Source organism: Xenopus tropicalis, chromosome 9, assembly GCF_000004195.4.
Source record: "Xenopus tropicalis strain Nigerian chromosome 9, UCB_Xtro_10.0, whole genome shotgun sequence".
NCBI classification, from domain to species: Eukaryota; Metazoa; Chordata; class Amphibia; order Anura; family Pipidae; genus Xenopus; species Xenopus tropicalis.
This window is the reverse complement of record NC_030685.2, coordinates 59,280,308-59,304,123: the sequence shown is the minus strand read 5'-3', so window position 1 is coordinate 59,304,123 and position 23,816 is coordinate 59,280,308. Positions and strand designations below refer to the sequence as shown.

The window sequence follows — 23,816 nt, the reverse complement described above, 5'->3', positions numbered from 1 at the left end:
GTTGTTTGCCCTAGAGCTAGTTCGACTATTTACAGGCAGTGAGCCCTGGCAAATGTAAGTATTATGTTGTCTTTGCCAAAGTCAGTGTTGAACTTCATTCCCTACATATACTCTATTTTTAAACAAGGTTTATGCCAAATTAGTATTTTTATTTTGCTATTTTATAAATGTTAAATTAAACATTAGTATAATTCTATAGTGTTTTTTTTTTTTTGAGGTTGCCAAATGAGCAGATCTTTCCACAGATACGCCCACCTAAGGTATTGGAGTAATCCAAACCTTTGGCCCTGAGGCCAAAAAATTAAATTACAATGATGGGAATAGGACCATTCAGAGTGGTCACCAACATGACAGGAAATTTAAACGACAGACAGATAAGCTGCTGAATTGGTCTGAAGGACACAATTCTGCAGCTGAAATCTGCCTGTGTATGGCCACCTTAAAGGAACAGTAACCCCAAAAAACAAAAATGTATAAAATGAATTACACTATAATGTACTGTTGCCCTACACTAGCTCAAGTTGTGTTTTTTTTCTCAGAAAGACTACTATAGTTTTTTTAAGTAAGCTGCTGTGTACCCATGGGAGCAGCTATTCAAAGGAGAAAAGCACAGTTTACATAGCAGATAACCGATAAAACACCATTATATTCTACAGAGCTTATATGTTATCTGCTATGTAACCTGTGACTTTTTTTCCAGCCTGAATGGCTACACAACAATTTATTTATATAAACTATAGCAGTCTTTCTGTAACAGACACACAACCTTTACCAGTACAGGGCAACAGTACATTATATTGTAATTACTTTAAAGTTTTATTTTTTGTGTTACTGTTCCTTTAAGATAGCAGCTCTGGTTAGTCTCCATCTTTGGACATACAATATTGGAAAAGAGGGATTTGTAACTAGTAAATTATATAACATTTACCTAAGTATTCAGTATGACAGCTTTAGCTTACCATAGATATGAACAGGGATTTTTGTAAAGCAACCGATCCATATGGTTTTGCTCAATTTAATCCTACTTTTATCTGATGGCTGATAAGACACCAATTTCTTTACCCCTTTTCAATGGCTTCATATCAGTCCTAAGGAATATAAAGATGCTTTGAATGCCATTCATTAGTTAGGATTCTCACATAAAAGATAATTTTCTAGGGGAAGTTCCCCAGAATCCCTTGAGAAAGCAACATGAAACCAGTTTCAAAGGTAGCCATACACGGGCAGGTTTAAGCTGCTGATTCGAGTCATTCAGACCAATTCAGCTGCTTATCTGCCCATGTGTGGGGGCCCCCAACAGGCCTCCCAGATCCATATCTGGCTAAAAATTGGCCAAGTGTCGTTTGGGCAGGTTTGATTTTCCCTTCAAATCAGGGACTACCTAAAGCTGGCCATACACCCACCGATACTATCGTATGAAACCTCGTTTCGTACGATATTCGGTGCGTGTATGGCATGTCGGCGAGTCGACCGATATCGCAGGAGGCTGCTGATATCGGACGACTCGCCGATCGGCCAGGTTAGAAAATTTTGATCGGGTGCCATAGAAGGCGCCTAACAAATCTGCCGTCAGGGCTGAATCGGCAGAAGGAGGTAGAAATCCTATTGTTTCTACCTCCATATCTGCTGTTTCAGCCCTGACTGTGTGTGGCGGATCTGACGATGTTTCGTGCGACCGATGGTCGCACGAAACATCGTTAGATCGCCACGTGTATGGCCAGCTTTAGGTGGGCAATAATTGGGAGAAAGATTGGCTTGTTTGGCGAGGTCACCAGAAGGGCAGATCTTAACATGCATGGTCACCTTAAGGGCAGTGACACACGGGGAGATTAGTCGCCGTACGATAGATGGCATATGTGGTGCCGAAGTTGCCCAAAGTTTCCTCTCATAGTGACGAATCCACGAAGATTTGTTGCGCGGCGACTACTCTACCCGTGTGTCACTGCCCTAAAGGATATGTTAACCCCAAAAAAATGTTGCCTAATAAAACATAATTCTAAACAACTTTACAACATGAATTGATTACACGTTTGGTGCTTTAAAAGGTGTTTGTAAATATAATTGCTATTGAAAGCTGCACTTGCTTAACTCCTGGTTACTTTTTAAACATTGTTGCAAAAGCCAGTCTTCTCCTGCAATACAGGTCTGTCAATCTTCTGGTTTATGTTACATTGTTTCAAAAGCCAGAGCCACCAGGGCAGAGACTAGAAAAGGACAAACACTGCTGTTGATAGCAATAATAATCACATATAATTAATTACAATTACAAATTTGTAATGTGTATATTGCAAAGTTGCTTAAAATTATCTTTTAGTAGGCAAAACATTATTTTTTTGGGGTGACGTGGTTTTTAAAAGGCCTCTGCCACTCTTACCCTTGGCATGAAGCAAGCACATTGCTCCATGCTAGACACAATTAGTATCATTGCCAGTTTTGCCTGCAGCAGTGACATTGGTAGTTTGTGCATCATTGCTGCTTTTAGCCTGCTCTTCTGCTGTGCAGGACCAATAGGAAACCTATAGCCTCTTCTGCTGAGATGTTTGTTTTCAAATGTCCAGCTGAGCATGCACACCATCGACAGGAACTGGCTAAAAGTTTTTAAAGATTATACTGGAAACTTTAGTGGTAAACCTTGTCTATGGTGTTTTATAGGAGCCAGGAAAAGGGAAACCTTAGAAACCTGTGGGGTTCAAAGCTTTGTTTATAGACATCTGCTGTTTGCCTTCCTTATGTATTGCTCTTTTGTATTGTAGTCCCTGTTCTTAGCTGTATGTACTCTGTACATTATATGCAGTGTTTCCTGCCATGGAAAATGTGTTTATTCGTCTAAAGGCCAAGCAGTGCAGCCACTTTTATTTGTAGAAATTGTTAGGTTTGGTTATTATGTTTACATACTGTTAAGAGCATATTTCTTATGTTAAAATAGTCTGTTTTCCATTTATGGTGCTACGTCCAGTTAATGACTTTTCCTTTTTCTGCATCTATAACTCCTGGACTTAATGGTGGACTGGGGCTTTAAAGGACAAGGCAACTCAAAATATAATTTTTTGCCTAATAAAAGAAACCAAAAATCTAAGCAGCTTTACAATATACATTTATTACAAGTTTGTAATGGTTTTTGATTTATTTGTATTTATAATTGCTATTAGAAGCAGTGCTTGCCTGTCCTTTTCTATTCTCTGCCCTGGTGGCTCAGGCTGTTGAAACAATGTAACACAAGGCAGCAGACTGACAGACCTGTATTGACAGACCTGTATTGCTGGAGAAGCAAGACCTTTGCAACATTGCTTAAAATGTAACAACCAGGAGTTCAGCAAATGCTGCTTTCAATAGCAATTACATTTACAAATAACGTTTAAAGCGCTACAAATGTTTAATTATTTCATATTGGAAAGTTGCTTAGAATTATGTTTTCTTTCATTATGCAAAACATTATTTTTGGGGTTGACATGCCCTTTAATCCAATAAGACAGGCCTTTGTTAGCTATTTATCAATGGTTTATGATCATATTAACAACCAATTCTCGTATTCAGAATGAAAGAGGGAGTGTAGAGTTGGCAAGCATTATAGTAAGAAAAATTAGGTAAGTGACTTATCCAGGGCCTGCGGCAAAGGAGCTCATGATGTGCGTCATTAAGGGCCCAAAGGTTAGTCTTATCTTCCAACAAATGGATCGCTATGTCAATAGCATCCTTGGTGCCTGAATAAATCTAATTTTTAAAATGGTTATCCAACCAACATTTATTACTTGACAAAGCTAATAATTCCCAGTCCATACCAACTGAAGCTGATCATTTTAGTTTCCTTACAGACACACACACACACACACACACCTATGCCAATTAGGCTACTGCCGCATGGGGCTGATTCTTGGCCTTGTCTGCACCTGAAACTATTGCATCAGCCTGGGTACATGCACACATGATGAGTTTTGGCCCTGTAATACATACTTACGTGAAGAAGGCTAATGCCAGGGCGCCAATTCCCACCTTGCATTTCTCCACACATGGGGCATAATCAGCCCTGTGTGGCATTGGCTTTAATGTACCAGTATGTTTTTGCTCAATGGAAGGAAACCTACACAAACTCCATTTTGACCGTCACCAAAAAACAAGATCCCTGATATTCAGCAAAGGTAACCATTGGCCTGGGTCATATTCTGTATAAGCCAACTAGATTTACTGTTTTGTGGAAATGATCAGGAGGCTGTAATATAAATTTAAATTGCCTTTATTCTCCCATGTAACAAAGGTCACGTAACAGCAGACACAAAGTTTGCTCTAGGTCATGTAATTCATACATCATACAAATCTTTCACCTGTTTATATTATGCCGCAAGACTATTAGGAGCCATCATAATTTATGTTTCTAATCAAATGTGCCATTGTCCCTATCAGCGAAAATCTTCCTATCTTCCAAAAAAAAAAACAAAACACCTTCTCCTGGTGTGCAGTGACGTTATATATACAGGGAGAATGGCATTCTTTCTGTGTGTTCAACTGTGTGACTTGAGAACAATTCCAGGAATGTCATTTATGCTGCAGAAGGGGAAGTGAGAGTAAGCCTGAGGGGGTTAATAGTGAATATGCCTATAAGATGTTTTGTCAATGAAAAATCTACTTAGTGATTCTGTTGCACTATAAAGAGGACCCACTTGCTTGTTATAAACTCGACTGATGTTATTTTAAGGCTGGAAATATTTTCAAAATCAACTGTTTGGCCAATGTCATATATATTCTGGGTTGGGGATTATCGCTTCACAAACAGTTGGTATGCACTCTAGCTGAACTAATTTAAATAGCAGTTGCCCAGAATCAGGGGTGCCTTTGGGAAGAAAGTCTGTCTGTGAGATAGCAGGTACAGTATAGCAAGGGGAGATGGTGCCTATAGTAGCAGTGGGGATAATGGCCTCTGGGAAGGGACTGTGGCTTTGGGTTAGAGTAGGTATATAAGGGAGAGATGGTGCCTGTAATAGCAGTTGGGATAATAGCCTCTGGGAAGGGACTGTGGCTGTGGGATAGCAGGTATAGTAGGGGGATATGGTGCCTATAATAAGCTCTTTTGGGCAGGGCCCTCTTCACCTCTTGTATCGGTTACTGATTGCTTTATATGTTACTCTGTATGTCCAATGTATGTAACCCACTTATTGTACAGCGCTGCGGAATATGTTGGCGCTTTATAAATAAATGTTAATGTAATGTAATATAGTAGCAGTGGGATAATAGCCTCTGGGAAGGGACTGTGGCTGTGGGATAGCAGGTATAGTAGGGAGAGATGGTGCCTATTTGTAGCAGTGGGATAATAGCCTCTGGGAAGGGACTGTGGCTCTGGTATAGTAGGGAGAGATGGTGCCTGTAATAGCAGTTGGGATAATAGACTCTGGGAAGGGACTGTGGCTGTTGGATAGCAGGTAAAGTAGGGAGAGATGATGCCTGTAATAGCAGTTTGGATAATAGCCTCTGGGAAGGGACTGTGGCTGTTGGATAACAGGTATAGTAGGGAGAGATGGTGCCTATAGTAGCAGTGGGATAATAGCCTCTGGGAAGGGACTGTGGCTGTGGGATAGCAGGTATAGTAGGGAGAGATGGTGCCTATAGTAGCAGTGGGGGTTAAATAGCCTCTGGGAAGGGACTGTGGCTCTGGTATAGTAGGGAGAGATGGTGCCTGTAATAGCAGTTGGGATAATAGACTCTGGGAAGGGACTGTGGCTGTTGGATAGCAGGTATAGTAGGGAGAGATGATGCCTGTAATAGCAGTTTGGATAATAGCCTCTGGGAAGGGACTGTGGCTGTTGGATAACAGGTATAGTAGGGAGAGATGGTGCCTATAGTAGCAGTGGGATAATAGCCTCTGGGAAGGGACTGTGGCTGTGGGATAGCAGGTATAGTAGGGAGAGATGGTGCCTATAGTAGCAGTGGGGGTTAAATAGCCTCTGGGACTGTGGCTTTAGAATAGCAGATATGCTGAGGTGAGACAGTGCCTGTAGTATTTGCAGGGATAATAGCTTCTGGGAAGGGACTGTCACCATCTGGCCATATCATACATATAATGACACAGCTGCAAACACCAGTGCTATGTATCCTGTTTCCAAAGGTTCAGGTGCTGTTGATCTGCAGCCCCCAACATTTGGCTGATATTGAATACTAAAAGCTGTGGTTTAGTACCAGATAAAGTACAGTCCTGCTTCATAAAAATAATGGGGAATTCTCTTTTTCCCAAAGCCCTGTCCATGGTAGAAGCATCTGTCACTGTTAGGAATTAATAATTTATAAAAGACGGCTAAAGTGCATAATAGAAGCAATCTATAAACAGTCCTGTAGGTTACACAATGCGTATCATATGCATGCATAGGGATATGTGTTATCTGCAGGAAGAGGTGTAAAAGTGGCTAAACATCTTTGGTAAGGTTTGAAAATGAGCAGATCTTCTTCCTATAACTTTTTCTTTGGCTCACTGTGTTGCCTGTCTCTTGCTTCTGTGTCTTTTTGTTTTGGGGACAAGTTACATCTGTGTTCAACACAATCCTTACAAATTCAGACTATGGTGCAAAAATAATTTTGAGCAATTGCCAAGTGCAGGTATCGATTTTTTCCCAGTATTACCCTTACTCACACTCTGAATAAAGATCTCATCCATATGCAGTGATATCCAGAATAAAATGATCTTTAAAGGTGGTCATACACTGAAAAATATCCTTGTTTGGCAAGGTCGCCAAACTTGCTGATCTTTATCCGATATGGTTACCTTAAGGTGGATATCAAATTGATCCGACCATTTGGCCCAAGTGCCATATGATCAAATCACATTGATGAGATATAGGCTGTCATCAATGTAATGATGCACTCATCAGGGCTGTGGAGTTGGTAGATAAATTCCCCGACTCCTCAGTTTCTGATACTTCCGACTCCACAACTCCGACTTCTCTGTTTTTAATATGCTAATGTATTTTATACATTCATACGGTCAATGAAAAGCATGCTTCATGGTCACTCAATGTGTTCGTTTATGCACTGCGTGCATTGGGCTTTATTCTTATAGCAGAGAAGTAATTAATTATGACTGTTTGGGAATTGGGACATTTAAACTTGCTTTATTTTTTTTTTTTTTATTCCCATTTAAATTTAGTAGGAGTCGGTTCATTTTTTTGCTGACTCCGACTCCAGGTACCCAAAATTGACTCCGACTCCACAGCCCTGGCACTCTTCGCCCCAATGGGATTTTCAGCCACATAAGAATCAGTTAGGCCTGTCTGAGGCCCCATACATAGGTGATAATCTGCCACCTCAGATTGTTGGCAGCTTTTATTGGCCTGTGTATGGCCATCTTTAAGGAGGCCATCCACATTCTTTGTTTGATTGGCCCATGGGTCATACAGACTTATCCTGTAGGTGTAGCAAGTCGCTTGTTTGCCTATCCTCTGTTTCTTTCATTTTGGTCGACTGGCCTTATCAGAAATGCAAGAAGTAGAGCGAAAATCTACATATGTGATAAACCCAATATATAGGACATCTGGTTAAAATGTTTCTTTGCAAATATTTTCTTTCTTCAAGCAATAAAGCACAATCTTTTGCTGCCACTGGAAGTTACTCAACTATGTACACAATTGAAATTACTTACCTGCACTGATTTACAGTGTCTGCAATGGCAAGGCATTTTGGATGTTTTGTCTGCCACAATATTAACACCTGTTGCAAAACGCCCTATGTACTATTGCCCAGTGAGTATGCCCAATGTCACAAATGTAGTTTATTTAAAATATGATGGTTAAAACCAAGCTAAATATGGCTGTACTTCAGCCCTTCCAGACCAAAATGGCTCAACATAGCAGTGGCATACAGTTATTGGAGCCCCTGGGGAAGGAGAGCTAATTTCCAGCACTGACCTATGGAAAGCAATTGCAGTGCGTCAATTGAAAAGTCTCCCTGCTATTCAGGATAGGTTACGATGATCTTCTAATAGGTTGTGCACCAGTTACCCAATTTTTTTTTTTTTTTTTTTGGCCTATTTATAATATAGTGATGTCATGCAAAGTGGTCCATAGAGATATGGGTGTTCTGGGATCACATTTTGGCTCACGAACAGCTTTGCTCTTATACAGAAAGTCTTCCTAGTATTGATGGAGATTAAACTTAACTCTGAGTAACATCTAAATATACAACTTGTAACAGGTAAACAGTCAGCATTTTTCCACACGGCTTGGTTGTTGCACCCATACTATAGCAACAAGGCAACCCTAGAGAATTTATGTTGTGAAACCGTTCCCTGTCTGAGCCCAGCTAAGGCCAATAGCTCACCAGGAATTTTGCTGGTGTATTTCTGTCTGTGTAGAATTGCCTGATGGCGCCTGCCTGTCACTCGCTGTACAGGTGGATTTTGGCCCAGAAAAACTTAAGCGTGCATTTTCCAGCAAAAATACACCTGCCTTATCCACATGCCGAGATTTAGCCCCTACACTGGTGTCTGCCTTTCCCAGTGCCTGCACCCGGAGCCATTGCATCGGCTTGGGCGCAGACACATGGCAGATTTTAGTGCAGAAACATGAAAGTATGCATTTTGCACTGAAATCCGCTCCATGTGCCTGCACTTGGGCCGACGCAATGGCACTGGGTGCAGGCACAGGAAAAAGACTGATGTAGGCTGAGAATCAGCCCTTTGTGGCATTAGCCTAAAGGTTGCCATACACAGGCTGATTAAAAGCTGCCAACGGTCTGAGTGGGGCCTTCCCAACCAATATCTGACTGGAAATTGGCCACATGTTTGGGCAGGTTTAAAAATCCAGTTTGACGGAGGTGTGCATTGGCATATTGATCCAGTCCTCGTCACGATGGCCAATATCCCAATAGTTTGGTCCTCTGGTCCAATAATCAGATCAGTCCAATATCTCCCACCTCAAAGTGGGCATATCAGGAAGGAATCTGCTTGTCTGACAACCTCGCTAAACATGCAGATCTTTCAGTGTATGGGCACCCTAAGGCTGATGTCAGACAAGGCGTAGGGCGGATATTTTCGGCAAACGTTATTTGCCAAAAATTCTGCCCTACGCCTCCTACATGTGCCTGCACCCGAATGAATGGAATATGCTCGAGCGCAGGCACATGTAGTGGAAATACGCATAAAAATGTGAGAGTTTGAAAGTCTTGTGTTTTTTATGCATATTTTGGCTACATGTGCCTGCACCCAAGCGTATCATTTTCATTCGGGTGGAGGCGTAGGATGGAGTTTTGCCGAAAATAACCGCCCTACGCCTCGTCTGGCATTAGCCTAAGATTGATGTCACATGGCATTTTCTCTGCAGGTGTAAATTAGTCAGCAGAGAAAACACCAATCCATTGCCATCCACCCTGTGTTCCAGCAGTACTGGTAGGCTTGATATCCTCCTGTCATTGCTCACACTAGGTGGTTTTCGGGCCAAAAATGCAAAGATGCCACCGGATTGCCATTTGCTCTTTCAGTATGAAACACCATGTGTGACATTAGCCAATATCAATATAGGTTTTGTTATCTTAAGTAGAAGTCAAGATAAGCAACAAAAGCAAACAAGATCACAGTGGTAAAATCACCGATAAGAGTTCATATAAAAGGAGCACGTACTACGCAAGGAATATTCAGTGGATTAAGTTATTTTTCGTTGCTGTGGTGTATTTGTTTGTCCAGATTTATGCAGCAATAAAACTTGACTAATCCCTTTGTACGCCTCTGAAGAATGTGTCTGCGCATTTCAGATAAACTAATATAATTTCCTGATGGCTTTAAAGTCCCTTGTACTCCAAGATGAGCGTGACAAGCACCATACGTGGCCTAGGGGCAGGGAGGCTTTGTCACAGCAAGTGGTGGGAAACCTGCAGTTTCTGCCAGCATTGTGTTTATAGTTTCATTCTGTTTATTGTATGTAGATTGGGTCTGTGCTTAGCTTTGTTTGTGTTTAGTAACATTTAGGATTCCTTAATGTGGTTTCCCCTTTCATATGTAAATGTAATTCCTTGGTGAATTCTGGGTCTACATGGATTGTGTCTTCTTGCTAGACCAGAAATACCAAAAATGTTAAATCTGACTTGACATTTCTACGGGGCAACATAGAGTACTAACACAAACATTACTTAGCAAAAATAAACCTAAATAAAAAAAAATATGGTGGAAAGGTAATGTAGTTTGTTTTAGGTTTATCAGAGAAATTTAAACTTGCCAAAATAATAATTTTATTGAGTAACCAGTACGTTCACTTATGAACCAAGTTTCAATCAGCCCCAGTCCTAGTAATTTTCCTGTGGAAAGTAACTAATACCAATTAATGGTTGGCCTTTTCAGCCAGCTGCAGGTAGAGCAATGAATGCAACAATTTGATTGGTTGTCATGGGTTACCACCCACTGTTGATAAATTACCCAGTGTCTGTAAGCCCTCCTGCTCCCTAGCTAGTGGATCACCTGGGGCCCTCCAGCCCTTTAGGCTAATGCCAGACGAGGGGTAGGGCAGATATTTTCGGCAAGCGGAAACGCGCTTGCTGAAAATACCTCCTTACGACTCCTACATGAGCCTGCAACTGAAGGAATGGAATACGTTTGGGTGCAGGCACATGTAGGCGAAATACCCATAAAAACACGAGACTTTCAAACTCTCGCATTTTTATACATATTTCTGCTACATGTGCCTGCACCCGAGCGTATCTCATTCATTCAGGTGCAGGCACATGTTGGAGGCATAGGGCGGAATTTTCGACAAGCGTTTTTCCTCGTCTCGTCTGACATCAGCCTTATAGCCAATCCCCATTAAGTGGCTCTAATTATGCCCAGCTGCCACTAATATTACTTGAACCTGAGCCATTCAATACTTCAGTCCTCCCTCTGCCCCATGTGGTCTATTGGTTGGAATGACAGCTGTGCCCGTGCTATTATTCCTATCCAGTACAACAAAGATGTTTTCTTTGGAGTGGACGCCAGATACATTGCATTACATACCTCCATACATTGCCTTGTATCTTCTCCCTTATTTTTGATATATTTTGTATTTACAAACACAGCCCAACTAGCATTTGGTCCACTTTTCCTTATAATTTTCCTTCTGCCATGTGTGCAATTTTTCTTTTCTATTACGCGTTGAGCACATTTCTTAAAAGCTATTTGTTTGAAATTGTGGGTAATTCATTTCTAAGTTTTTGTTCTATGTGTGCATCAAAATGTTTGGTGAAGACACATGGAAGTTTCCTCCTGAAGGCAACGATTTGCGAACTCCCGCAAAGTGATGCAAAGGGTTTTGCATTTAAAGTTCCAGTAAAGTCAGTACATATAAAGGGTAAGTACCCACGATAGATCTCTATTGTGGGTGACTAACCACTCTGAAATGGCTTTCCACCGGCAACAATAGTTGCTCTCTATAGCAGAGATCTATCGTGGGTGACTGATCATCTCCTTGGGTACTTACCCTTTATATGTACTGGCTTTACAGTTGGGAACACTGCTTTTGACATAGATTTGACTTAGATACATATTCATTATTTGGGCCACAAAATAGTAGAACAGTAGATACTGTAGCACACAATTGAGGTTCAAAAAGGGCAGCTCCTGCCATGAGGCAAGGTGTGAGAACCTTTCCTCAGTTCCTCAGAGCGGCCAGTTACCAGTGGTAGCAAAATGTTGCCTCTGGTAACTTTAAGAGCCAAATTCTTATTTTTTAAAACGCAATATCGCTCTCTGCACTAGTGATGTGGCCCCCTCTGGTCCCGACACTAAAGCTGTATGTGCAGAGCAGGAGAAGAGGGGGTGGCATTGGCGGCAGCAGCCCCAGGTTCGCCACTTTAATGGTTCCATATGCAGATGCACACAAGGCAACGTTTTGGGCCACACTGAGCCTTTTGTCAAGCCACAGAGACATGCAAAATCAAAAGTATTTTTAATATAAAAAATAAATTCACACCTAAATGTTCATCACGTGTAAAGGCATTATAGGTTATATAACTATGTACTCATTATCCATTAAGCTTTTAAAAACAGCAATGCCTTGTATAACAAGGCAATAATTAATCCACTCTGATCATAAAACAATCACTTTTTTTTTTTTTTTTGTTTTGTACTTTTTAATGTTAAAATGTTTTGGTAGCCTTAAGGCTGGATATTGCATATTTTAAAAATGCCTCTTATAAGGTAGGCTCTGTTCCTAAAGCATTTAAGATAATAGATCCCATACCATCTATCAGGAAAAACTTGGCTTTGTATTTAAGGTGCCATGAGAGATGAAGTAGCCATGTAGCCATACATACATTTAGGCTATGCCCCGCTACAGTCTCGTTCTGTGTTTGTGCTCCTTATGTTCCTTTCATGCTGAGGTACTGTAATACATTATGTTGCTTTCCATATTGAAGTTGGCAGCTAAAATGTGATTCTCTGGCTGCAAGATGGCTTTTGTTCCTCCCATTTCAAAGTTGGTTACACGTAGACAAAAGTGATTGCTTTATCACATTTAAAGATTTTTGATTAAAATTTTCAGTCTCTGAGAATCCGGGGGGGTGGAAAAGTTTTTGATAATGCAGCATATTTTTACTTGGTGCAAGCATTTGCCTCGTGTACCTGTCTGCAATAATGTATTCCGACAATCAAATGATCTGCGTTAGCACCTTGCCCACTGTCTCTGAATCAGTGATTTGTCACTAATCATTAGTGAATCAGTGTTTCTGCACCTGCCTCCTTTCAGAAAGTGGAATATTCTCACATTCACTTGTTCTTGGTTATTTTGGCTCAAACCTTAACAACATTTATAATATTCACTTTCACCTTTCCAATGTGTGATATTATAGCTCAGCACAAGAACATCTATATCAGATTTCAGTCTTTAAGAATAGGGCCGTGCAGCTTGAGTCTTGCAGGGCAAATGCAGCTTTCTAAGGGACTGTTGTGGCTCCCAGTTTGCCCAAGGCTTAATTAGATATGACATCAATATGGCTATCAGTTTTAATATATTCCCTGCCCTCAAGCAACTAATATGTTCTGTAAAAATATATAGTGAAAACGCAAAAGAGCACTGACTTAGAGGTACGTTGTTAGTAAAATATATTTAGTTGAACTTATCGATTTTGGCACAGAAACCTTTGGTATGTTATTCATTCCATGTGTATAGCCTGGTGTATTGTCGCTACAACCTCTAGTGGCTTCTATTACCATCACCTGGAAGAGCAGGCTCCAGGGCTTGTGGGCTGATTCTTACCTATGAATATGTTCTGCTTTCTAAATAAACAAAACTCTAGTGTTAAGAACCAATTTATAAACAGTAGTTGAAATCCTTTACATAAAGAAATGAGGTTTTGTCTTAACTCATGTTTAAAAACAAAATGTGAGTGTAAAGTCATGCAGGTGACTCTGTAGGAGCAGGGTTTTACCATAAAATACTTTCCCATAGACCAGGGGTCCCCAACCTTTGTTAGCCGTGAGACACAGTCAAATGTAACTTGGCAACACAAGCATCATAAAAGTTCATGGAGGTGCCAAATAGGGCTTTGATTGGCTATTAGGTAGCCTCTATTCACACTATCGGCTTACAGGAGGCTTGATTTGGTAGTAAATCTTGTTTTTATTCAACCAAAATTTGCCCCTAAGTCAGAAATTCAAAAATATTTACCTGGTTTGGGGACACTGAGAGCAACATCCAGGGGGTAGGTGAGCAACATGTTGCCCCTGAGCCACTGGTTGGGGATCGCTGCCATAGACAATACTGATAATTGCCTCTGCTAAAACACACATAGATACAATTATTAGTATTGTCTATTTTTTAGCCATGACAAGTAGCTCAGTGTGTCATTGCCCTAATATTTTTCCCAATGATGTTAAACAGCTGTGGTGATCCCTATAAATAGTATAGAAATACATCTGTCATGTAGAGAAAAAAAAATGCATTTCTGCCCCAAGGGAGCTTACACACTGAGGTCCCTATCACATAAGCAATAGGGCATAACAGTTCATGGCGCAGCCCTCCTAGCAAAGACGTGACTATCCACTGAAAAGCTGCCTACTTGGTCAGAATTGACCGAGTCAACAGGAAATATCGTGCCCTGCTTAACTCTCCCTCCTTCCTGCAGCTTACTCTGAGGATTTAGAGCACAATCCTGGCTCCTTGCTGCATTTCTTAGTTAAAATGTGTATCTGTGCATTGCATAGTGAGATTGGGCTAGCAAAAACACTTGTTTGCTGGGCATGGTATATGGAGCACTGGCCTTTTCTTAACTCATGCAGCTTTTACTTGGCTACTGGGAAAAGTCAATGCCAAGAATTGTTTTTGAGACATGCCTACAGCGCAGACAGCTAAAATCCACCCAGAAATGAAGACATTGACATTTAAGGCCCCTCAGGATCTTCATGTGCTTATTAGCAGAACTGGCTTGTGCATGGCATACACAACTCTCTTAATTTGCCACAAAACCATATGTGGCAGGTAAGTCTTAAAGTGATATTTCAGTGTCTTAAAGGTATATTGGGCTTTACCAGTAAATCTTAAACTGATTCCAGCAGCAGAGCATGCATATGGATCGCGTTTTTCGATACACCTTATTATTCAGATGTTTTAAAATGCTTGCAAAATGGATGATGTTCATTTAAATAACAAAAGTCGTGTTTTTCATCATAGATCAACATTGTAATACATACCTACTGGAAGAGTAGGTATGGGGCTGAAAAAAGTAATAAAATTGTAGCCTTAAAGAGCGATAGGTTTTTTTAGCTGCCAGAAAGCGTTTGATTGTGTGTGACAATAGGCACTCTGTATAATCTTACTATGGCTGAAATATGCTCTTTGAGTTTCTGCTGGATTGCATTGTGGGGAAAGAGCTAACATTTCTGCCCTGAAGCATGGGGGGTTAATTCGTACCAAGGTATTCTGTGAGTTTGTGTGTGTGTGTTCCTTTTTACTCCAGTTTTTCTCCAGCACTCCAGTTCACTCCAGTTTCTTCCTAGTAGGTTAACTGGATCTTAATTTAATGATGTATAATTGTTCAAGTACAAGGGAAACTAAATTACTTCTACAGATGGGACCAGCAGGACCAGCTTTTTTATAACATAAACACATATCTCTAATCCCTGCAGCTGCCTGGTTCCTCTGGATTGCTTATCTTTTATCTGACCCTTGGTGACAATTTGAGAGTATGTCACGGTGAGTGCTGGTGAGTCTGCAAAATGGCAGCGCAGAAGATACGATCTGCAAACACCAATGGCCTCCCACGCTGCAAGTCTGAGGGTGCCCTGATTGACTTCAGTGGGGTTCCTGACCCAAATCTAAGTGATGTCAAAGGTGAGTTTACCTATAATCAATGTAGTAAAAGTAACAATAGACTATTCAGGTATTAAAGGTGAGCTCAATTCATTTTTGCTTAATGATTTAATTGTATAACTTTTCAATATGCTATAACTTTTCAAAATTGGCTATAACAAGACAATTGTTTATTTTTGGAAAGTTGTTTAAGTATATTCCTTTTTTTTTTTTTGCTGTTTGCATAGAGTTTCCCTTTAGTAGAATGTTATGTATTGTATTTACACATTAGAGGTAGACCATTAATTTAATATGCATGTAGTCCCAGTAGGGGTTAACTGGAAGGTATTTAATCAGTCTGGGTTAAGATCAATAATTCTGTTTGTCAGGGCAAATGCCACACAAAGCAACTAGTTTTTTCTGCCTGGAGATCTAAACCTTTTGCCAAGGTCAACTGAAAACTAATACCTCCCTCCCTCCCAGGCACACCTACTTATAGTGCAAAAATAGCTTAAAAATTACTTTGGCTGTAAAAAATGTACACATTTCTAGATAACGTTACAAGTTATACTGTCACTACCTTAGGCTAATGGCGCACTGGGGGGGAATTCACAGAAGTGTAGGAAACTGCAATAGGAGTGAGAAATATTTTTGGAGTAAAACTATTGTCATATTCACAACTATGACATAGTTACTCTGTGAATGTGGTGATTTTGTACAATGTGGCATTTAATTGTTGTTTCAAACACCACTCTAATGAATATAGAGTACCAAATACATAATCTGTCAGAACAGTTCCTACCAGTTTTAAGGTTTTTTTTTTTTATGTTATTAAAGGAACAGTAACACCAACAAAATAAAAGTGTATGAAAGTAATATAATGTACTATTGCCCAGACCGGTAAAAGTTGTGTGTTTACTTCAGGAAAACTACTACAGCTTTTTATAAATAAGCTGCTGTGTACCTATGAGGGTAGCTATTAAAGAAGAAGGAAAGCCTAAGTCATTTGCGGGTCTTAAAATGTTAGGCACCCCAAGTCACTTATATCGCTTACCTTGTACCCCGGGCTGGTGCCCCTGTTAGGAGAGAACAGCACCAGCCCAGGGTACCTTGAGCGATGACTTCTTTCTTCTGCCGGCGAAATCCCTGGGGTAGCTGCGAGTGCTTCCTTCTTCCTGTTTCGCGCACACTTGCACAGTAGAGTGAAAAGCCGAACTTTTTCACTCTACTGCACATGCGCCGGCCCAGGGATTTCGCCAGCAGAAGAAAGAGGAAGAAGGAATCGATCGCTCAAGGTACCCCGGGCTGGTGCTGGTTTCTCCTAACAGTGGCACCAGCCCAGGGTACAAGGTAAGCGATTTAAGTCACTTGGGGGTGCCTAACATTTTGGCACCCCCAAGTGACTTAGCCTTTCCTTCTCCTTTAAACTGGAAAAGGGCTAAATTGCACCAGGTATGTATCGGATAACATATGCTCTGGAAAACACCATTGTATTCTAGAGAGCTCATCTGTGGTCTGCTATGTTACCTGTGCCTTTTCAGCAGCATTTTAAAATAACTATTGTAGACTTTATAAAGCAAACACACAACTTTGTCCAGTGCAGGGCAACAGTACATTATATTTGAATTAATTTAAAACACTTTTTTTGGTGTTACCTTTAACCCTACTTTGCTAGTACATGTATGGGACCTGTTATTCAGAATGCTCTGGACCTGGGGTTTTCCACATAGGGGGTCGTCTTGTAATTTGGATCTCTATACTTTAGAGGTGTCCATACATGGGCAGATTTAAGTCCTTTAGACTGATTTGGCAGCTTATCTGCCCTTGTATGAGGCTACCCAACGAACCTCCCCAATCGATATCTGGCTGAAAATCGCCCAGGTGTCAATCGGGCAGGTTTGATTTTCCTGTCAAATCGGGGACCATTTCGGCTTGTTAATGTGGTCCTCTGTCCAGTGGCTCCTATGCCCATAATAATTTGAATGTTTGGCCCTAGAGCAAAACGAAAGAATTAGCCCAAAGTCGCCCACCTTAGATGAGCATATACCATAGAAATATTCAATCGTTTGGCAATCTCACCAAAAGATTGATTTTCTAGAATCAAGAAAAATAGAATGCTGTTCTATAAATTGCTAATATTGTTTAAAAAAAAGTTTAACTAATTGGTAAATCGAAATTCATAATACAGTTTTCACAATACATCATGATGGGTGCAGCTCCTATTTCCTTTATTTATAGCTGTAAACCAAAACAAGGAACATCGGCATATACCTGATTGCTTTTTTTTTTGTTTTGTTTTTTGTAGTGCTCTCTCCTAGTTCCCTGCGTGTTGACAATCCTGCATCACTGGATAATGTAAAGGAAGTTGTGGCCATCAAGGACTATTGCCCCAATAATTTCACTACTCTGAAGTTCTCCAAAGGAGAGCACTTGTATGTACTTGACACTTCTGGTGGAGAATGGTGGTATGCGCACAACACAACAGAAATGGGTTACATTCCCTCCTCTTACGTGCAGCCACTCAACTATCGAGACTCCTGCCTTAGTGACAGTGGAATGATAGATGGTCTTCTGGAGAGCGTGGATGAGGGGGTAAAGGAACTGGACCTCCTGGGAGACTGGACCGAAACCATCAGTCAGGACCCGATCAAAAAATGTCACAATAATCCCTTTTTACGGCCTTCTGTTTCAAACCCATTTCTTAACGGTCCTTTAATGCCCCAGATCCATGCTTTAGAAACTGGAAATTCTGTGGATTTACTTCTCTTTGATCCGCTGGCTCCTAGCCATGCTTTTTCCTCTGAAACCAGTACAGATGTGCTTCTAGATTTGCTCCCTAACAACACCCAAAATGAGGTAGCTGTACCGGTTAAGAGGGACAATCCATTTTTCCGGAGCAAGCGTTCCTACAGCCTCTCCGAGCTGTCTGTCCTCCAGGCAAAGTCTGAGAACCCAACTACAGGCAGCTTCTTTGCTGGCCTTAAGTCCCCAGCACCCGAGCAGTTCCAGAGTAGGGAGGACTTTAGAACTGCTTGGCTTAACCATCGCAAACTAGCCAGGTCCTGCCATGATCTGGACCTGCTTGGCCAAAATCCTGGCTGGGGTCAGACGCAGCCTGTGGAGACAAGCATAGTCTGCAGGCTGGACAGCTCGGGGGGTGCCGTTCAGCTGCCGGACACTAACATCAGCATTCATGTCCCAGAGAAACACGTGGCCTCGGGTGAAACTCAGCAAATCTCTCTTAAAGCCCTACTTGATCCACCACTGGAACTTAATAATGACAAGTGCACTACTGTCAGCCCTGTGCTGGAGATCAAACTTAGTAACATGGATGTGCAGAGTCCTCTTACCTTGGAATTAAGAATTTCTGTGGCGCTAGGGGGTAATGCTTCTGCATTGAATATGGTAGGAATAAAATGCCTGCGGAGTGATGCTAAGGAAGGGCCATACAATCCTGTGACACAGATTTATATATATGGAGATACAGTTCAAGTAAAACTAGACAACTTAGAGCCAGTCATGTATGTAGTAATGGTGGCTCAAGGACAAGGTATTGTGTCCCCTTCCTCTGTGTGGGAGTATATTAATAAAAAGGTCACTGTTGGACTGTATGGGCCCAAACACATACATCCCTCATTTAAAGCTGTTTTAGCCATATTTGGTCATGACTGTGCCCCAAAAACCCTGCTGGTCAATGAGGTAGGGCAGCAAGCCAACAACTCTGCTCCAGTGACCCTTCAGCTGTGGGGTAAGCAGCAGTTTGTGCTACCCAAGCCTCAGGATTTACAACTTTGCCTTTTTTCTAATATGACTAACTATAGAGTGGATGCTGGTGATCAGGGCAAAATGGTGCGTGGCTTCCAGCTAAAACTTGGCAAGGTCAGTAGACTTATCTTTCCAATTATTTGCCAGGAACCTGCCCAGCTCTCTGATTTCACGCTAAGGGTTCAAGTGAGAGATGAAGTTGGAGGTGTTCTATCACAGTACTGTGTTCAAACCCCCCGGCCACCTCCAAAAACTGGTAACAAGTCCACTGGACCGAGAAGGTTCCTGAAGAAGAAGGAGGTAGGAAAGATTGTTCTGTCTCCCCTTGCTGTTACATGCAAATACCCAACTTTCCAAGACCGAACAGTCACCAGTCTGAAGTATGGAAAACTTCTAAAAACTGTGGTGAGGCAAAGCAAGAATCCCTATCTGCTGGAGTACAAAAAAGGTGATGTGATAGGGTTGCTGAGTGAGGAAAAGATCCGACTTAAAGGGCAGTTGTGGAACAAGGAATGGTATATTGGATATTACCAAGGAAAATTGGGACTGGTTCATGCCAAGAATGTACTTGTTGTGGGTAAAGTGAAGCCAAGCTTTTTCTCTGGTCCTGAACTGACTACAGGGCTTCTCCTGGAACAGATGTTGCGTCCTTGCAAGTTCCTGACCTATATCTATGCTTCTGTTCGAACCTTATTAATGGAGAACATTGGGAGCTGGAGATGTTTTGCAGACGCTCTGGGTTATGGAAACTTGCCCCTCTCTTACTTCTGTCGTGTAGAATTGGAGAGCGAGACCGAAAGGGTGGCCTCTGTCCTGGAGAAACTTAAAGAAGAGTGTAACAGTGAAGGCAAAGAGAAAAAATCCTTCCAAAAAGAATTGATCATGGTAAAGTAAACCTGGTGTGGTGTTATATTTTTTGCTTGATCATAAATGTTTTTGTGGTTGTTATACACTTTATGAATAAGATTCTATGTATTTCTACAGCCTTAAAGGAACAGTTCAGTGTAAAAAAAACACTGGGAAAAAAAGATAGACTGCGCAAAATATTTCTAATATAGTTAGTTAGGCAAAAATGTAATCTATAAAGGCTGGAGTGACCAGATATCGAACATAATAGCCAGGACTCTACTTCCTGCTTTCAGCGTTCTAACCTCTTAGTCAGTGACTTTAGGGGGGGGCACGAGGGACATAACTCTATTTATTTGTGAGCATGCAGGTCAGATTCAAATGCAAACTAACTGAAAAGTTATGTCCCATATGGTCCCCCCTCAAGTCACTGATTGGTTAGGAAGGAGGAAGTAATATTCTGCCCATTGTGTTAGACATCTGCCCGCTTCAGCCTTATAGATCACATTTTTGCCCAACTAACTATATTGAAAACATTTTTATTTTGTGCATTTTCATTTTTACACTGAACTGCTTTTTTAAAGTCAAATATACTACCTTTTTGACATGAGCACATTTACTTATGTAAAAAAGTTGCATAAGATCTATGTTAATTTCCATTTTTTCAACAAACATAATTACAAATTAAATGTAAACAATAATATTCATATTAATAATTCTCCAATCTCCCAAAAGGTTTGCAGCATCATGCCATATGCATTGTGTTTATGTATGAGGCATGCCAGCTGTCCTCTGTCCTCCATTTCTGTTTTAAATTTATAGGAGCCCTAATGAAGTGGAATGTTAAATCTTTCCTCCCGCCCATCATGTAGCTGATTAAACCAAATATTGATGAGTGGTACTTTCCTCCTGAAAGATGTTGTCTTTTTAACCTTAAGGTTTTCATTTTTTGTCTAGAAACTATAACTGTAATAAGAAACTAAAGCTGTCAAGACATGGATAGATCGTTTGTTACTAATCAAGCTGATTTTAGGCATATTTTTATAGGATTACTACTTTTGCCTGTGTGCTTAGCATATGGCTCCATAAGAATAATGACTTGCCTGAAGGCAAAATTTCTGGATTTGTCCATTTTATTAACTGGTTGGGAATATTTTGGTGATTAGGTCAAATAAAAAGGGGTATCTCAGAACTTGCAGCCTTTTCTCTTTTAAAAGATAACTACCCTTGTGCATCTGATTTTGTTTTAAGAATATGCCATATGTCTTTCCTTCATCACTTTATTTTCTTTTCTTAGGCCTTGCTGAAAATTGACTGCCAGGGTTTGGTTGTACGGCTCATCCAGGACTTTGTTCTACTTACAACGGCGGTGGAAGTTGCCTCCCGTTGGAGAGAGCTAGCAGAGAAATTGGCAAGAGTGTCCAAGCAACAGATGGATGGTTATGAAGCACCACATCGTGACAGGAATGGAGTGTTAGACAGTGAGGTAAGGGAAACCAAGGTGTAAGTGATGAACCAAAGGTATAAGCAAAATGGAATTCAGCTGCACACTATTACATCAGCTGTTACATAACTCGTGCCATGCCAGGAGTATTTAACACTAGAGGAGAAGGACTATCCAGAGAGCCTTAAAGGAGACATGTAGTATAAATAAAAACCCCTTCAATTTTGTAGGCATTAATAAATTACACCAAATAAATTTGCCAAAAAGTATTATCATTAAACAAAAAAACAAAAAACACTATTGGATTACACTATAGGTCCTCCCTGACCCAGTCTGTGTTTCAAATGAGGGTGGGCATGTCCTAACTGTCCCTGATAGAAGCGCAGTAGGAGGGGGATAGCCAATCACAGCCTTGCAGTCACACAAGCAAAGGCAGGCTCAAGGTTTTATGGGATAATTTCAAGAAAATAACCAGAAACACTACTTTTCCATAGTATAACACACTGGCACATTCTTGATTTCACACAGTATGTCTCCTTTAATGCAGGTACATAGGCCAGTTGTTATGCTTTGATGTACCCACCTATGGACCAAACACACAAAGGGTACTTGAGAGGACCATACACTGTCTGGCAGCTTTTCTGTTGTTTCAGTGGTTTGGCACAGCAAGAAGTGGCTCATGCTGGTACATGTATGGCTTGCTTTAAATCAATGCACTGCCTGACTGCAAATCAGGATTTTGTTAAGAGCATGTAGAAATGGCAAAAGGGGAAACAATTCTGTAAATATTGGACATATAGAAACAAAGCTAATATTGTGGTTTACAATTTGGTTCTGAATTGTTACTTTAAAATGTTGTAATCTCAGGCTTAATTTGTATTTTCCTTTGTATGTTCAGATTAAGACAGCGCTTTGTGGGACATAAGCTGTTACACTTGCTGTAATTTTTTTTTTTTTCTTCCCCCAAGGCCATGTGGAAACCAGCTTATGACTTTCTCTTGACATGGAGTGCACAAATTGGCGAAAGCTACCGAGATGTCATCCAAGAGTTACACACAGGTCTAGACAAGATGCGAAGTCCAATCACCAAGCGATGGAAACATCTCACTGGAACCCTTATCCTTGTCAATTCTTTGGACATTCTTAGAGCTGCAGCCTTCAGTACTCAGGAACCAGAGGACTGCATCATCTGAGTACTAAAAACAGAGACAGGACCCTGTGGACCCGCCCTGGTGTATTTGCTGCTGCACAAGTGACTTTAAGGACTGAGATTTTACCAGCTTGTAGAAGATTTAGCTTTTGACTAGCTAAAGGGATTTATCCAACTTGCAAAGGAGTAAGAACATATCAAAATAGCATGACTATTCAACCAGAAATAGATCTGCACACTTTGATACATTTAGCTGCTGTTTTTTTCTGGCAAAGGGCCTGCACTAAAAAAAAATCAAGTATTTAGACAAATCTCAGCAGTTTTATGCCTGGCGTGTATATAGTGTAAAGTAATGTGGACATATGCCAAAGGCACAAGATTGCAAATGACCTGCAGCTTTGATCTCTAGATGCTTGACAAGCACAAAGGCATTAATTTGGATTCTTTTCTACCGAATGTCTTTGTACCTGAACCTTTTGACTTGCTTAGACTTTAAAGAAGAACCAGGAGGCTAAATACCTAGTGTGCATAGTATTGTGCAATGGGTTCACAGAGACTTTACCTGATTTTGTTATCCGTTATTTTTTTAATTTATCTCTTCTGCTGACAATAAAAGAGATGTACATATTTATATAAATACAGGAGCCCTTCTACTGACTGCATCTTCAGAACGAACTTCTCCTAGTTATTTCTGGAGCAATAAAAAGTTAAGGGAGGTTATCACTACACTTTCAGTGTAACAGGGGACACAATGGAGGTAATGAAAGCCTACAGAACTGTAAACATGTGAAAACAGCTTTGTTTCTCTCTAAGGCAATAACACTTTTTGCCTCAGGATTGTGTAGGACGCTGGTACTTCCTGTGCCTTAAACTTATAGTGCTGGTGACACACTCACTATTTGAGTGAGAATGACTTCCTGTGTTCCCCAGCTGAGCACAACATTCCATGATATTCTGTAGAACCCATTCTTTCTGCTGTGCTATCCTTAGAACAGATTTCTCCTAATTTCCTGCAGTGACAATCAGGGAAAGGCGTTGTGGTGTCTCTTGTCACTGGATGTTTCTTTATCCTTGTTTTTCTTTCTGACCGATTTCTAACTACCTCGCCTTCATTCACCAGAACAGTCTAATAAACTTCTATGGTCACAGAACCAAATGTTGCATTTAGGTTTTTATTTTGGTTGTTTCTTGTTCTCTGATATCTGTTATCGAGGTTTAAGGTGGATCCGTGTGTGGATGGCTCATGTCTTATTTTTATACCAATAGCTACCCTGTAGCAGACTATTTTCTCAGTGTAAAGTATATTTAAAATGATTCTGACCCTTTTTTATGAAAATCCGTAGGAGGTTGTTATTATTAATGAATAGATGCAATATTTGTTCTGCCT

General features: G+C 40.8%; 1 protein-coding gene across 1 annotated transcript in view; it reads left to right on the top strand.

Moving 5' to 3' along the window:
- The window catches only part of sh3bp4 (SH3-domain binding protein 4), a 28,168-nt gene extending 4,583 nt beyond the window's left edge, over positions 1–23,585 (top strand). The window contains 4 exon segments of the mRNA NM_001011179.1: positions 15,062–15,266; positions 17,530–19,874; positions 21,133–21,321; positions 22,248–23,585. Coding sequence (NP_001011179.1) covers positions 15,152–15,266; positions 17,530–19,874; positions 21,133–21,321; positions 22,248–22,472 — 2,874 coding nt within the window. The 5' untranslated portion in view covers positions 15,062–15,151 and the 3' untranslated portion in view covers positions 22,473–23,585.
- The last annotated feature ends 231 nt before the right edge of the window (positions 23,586–23,816 follow it).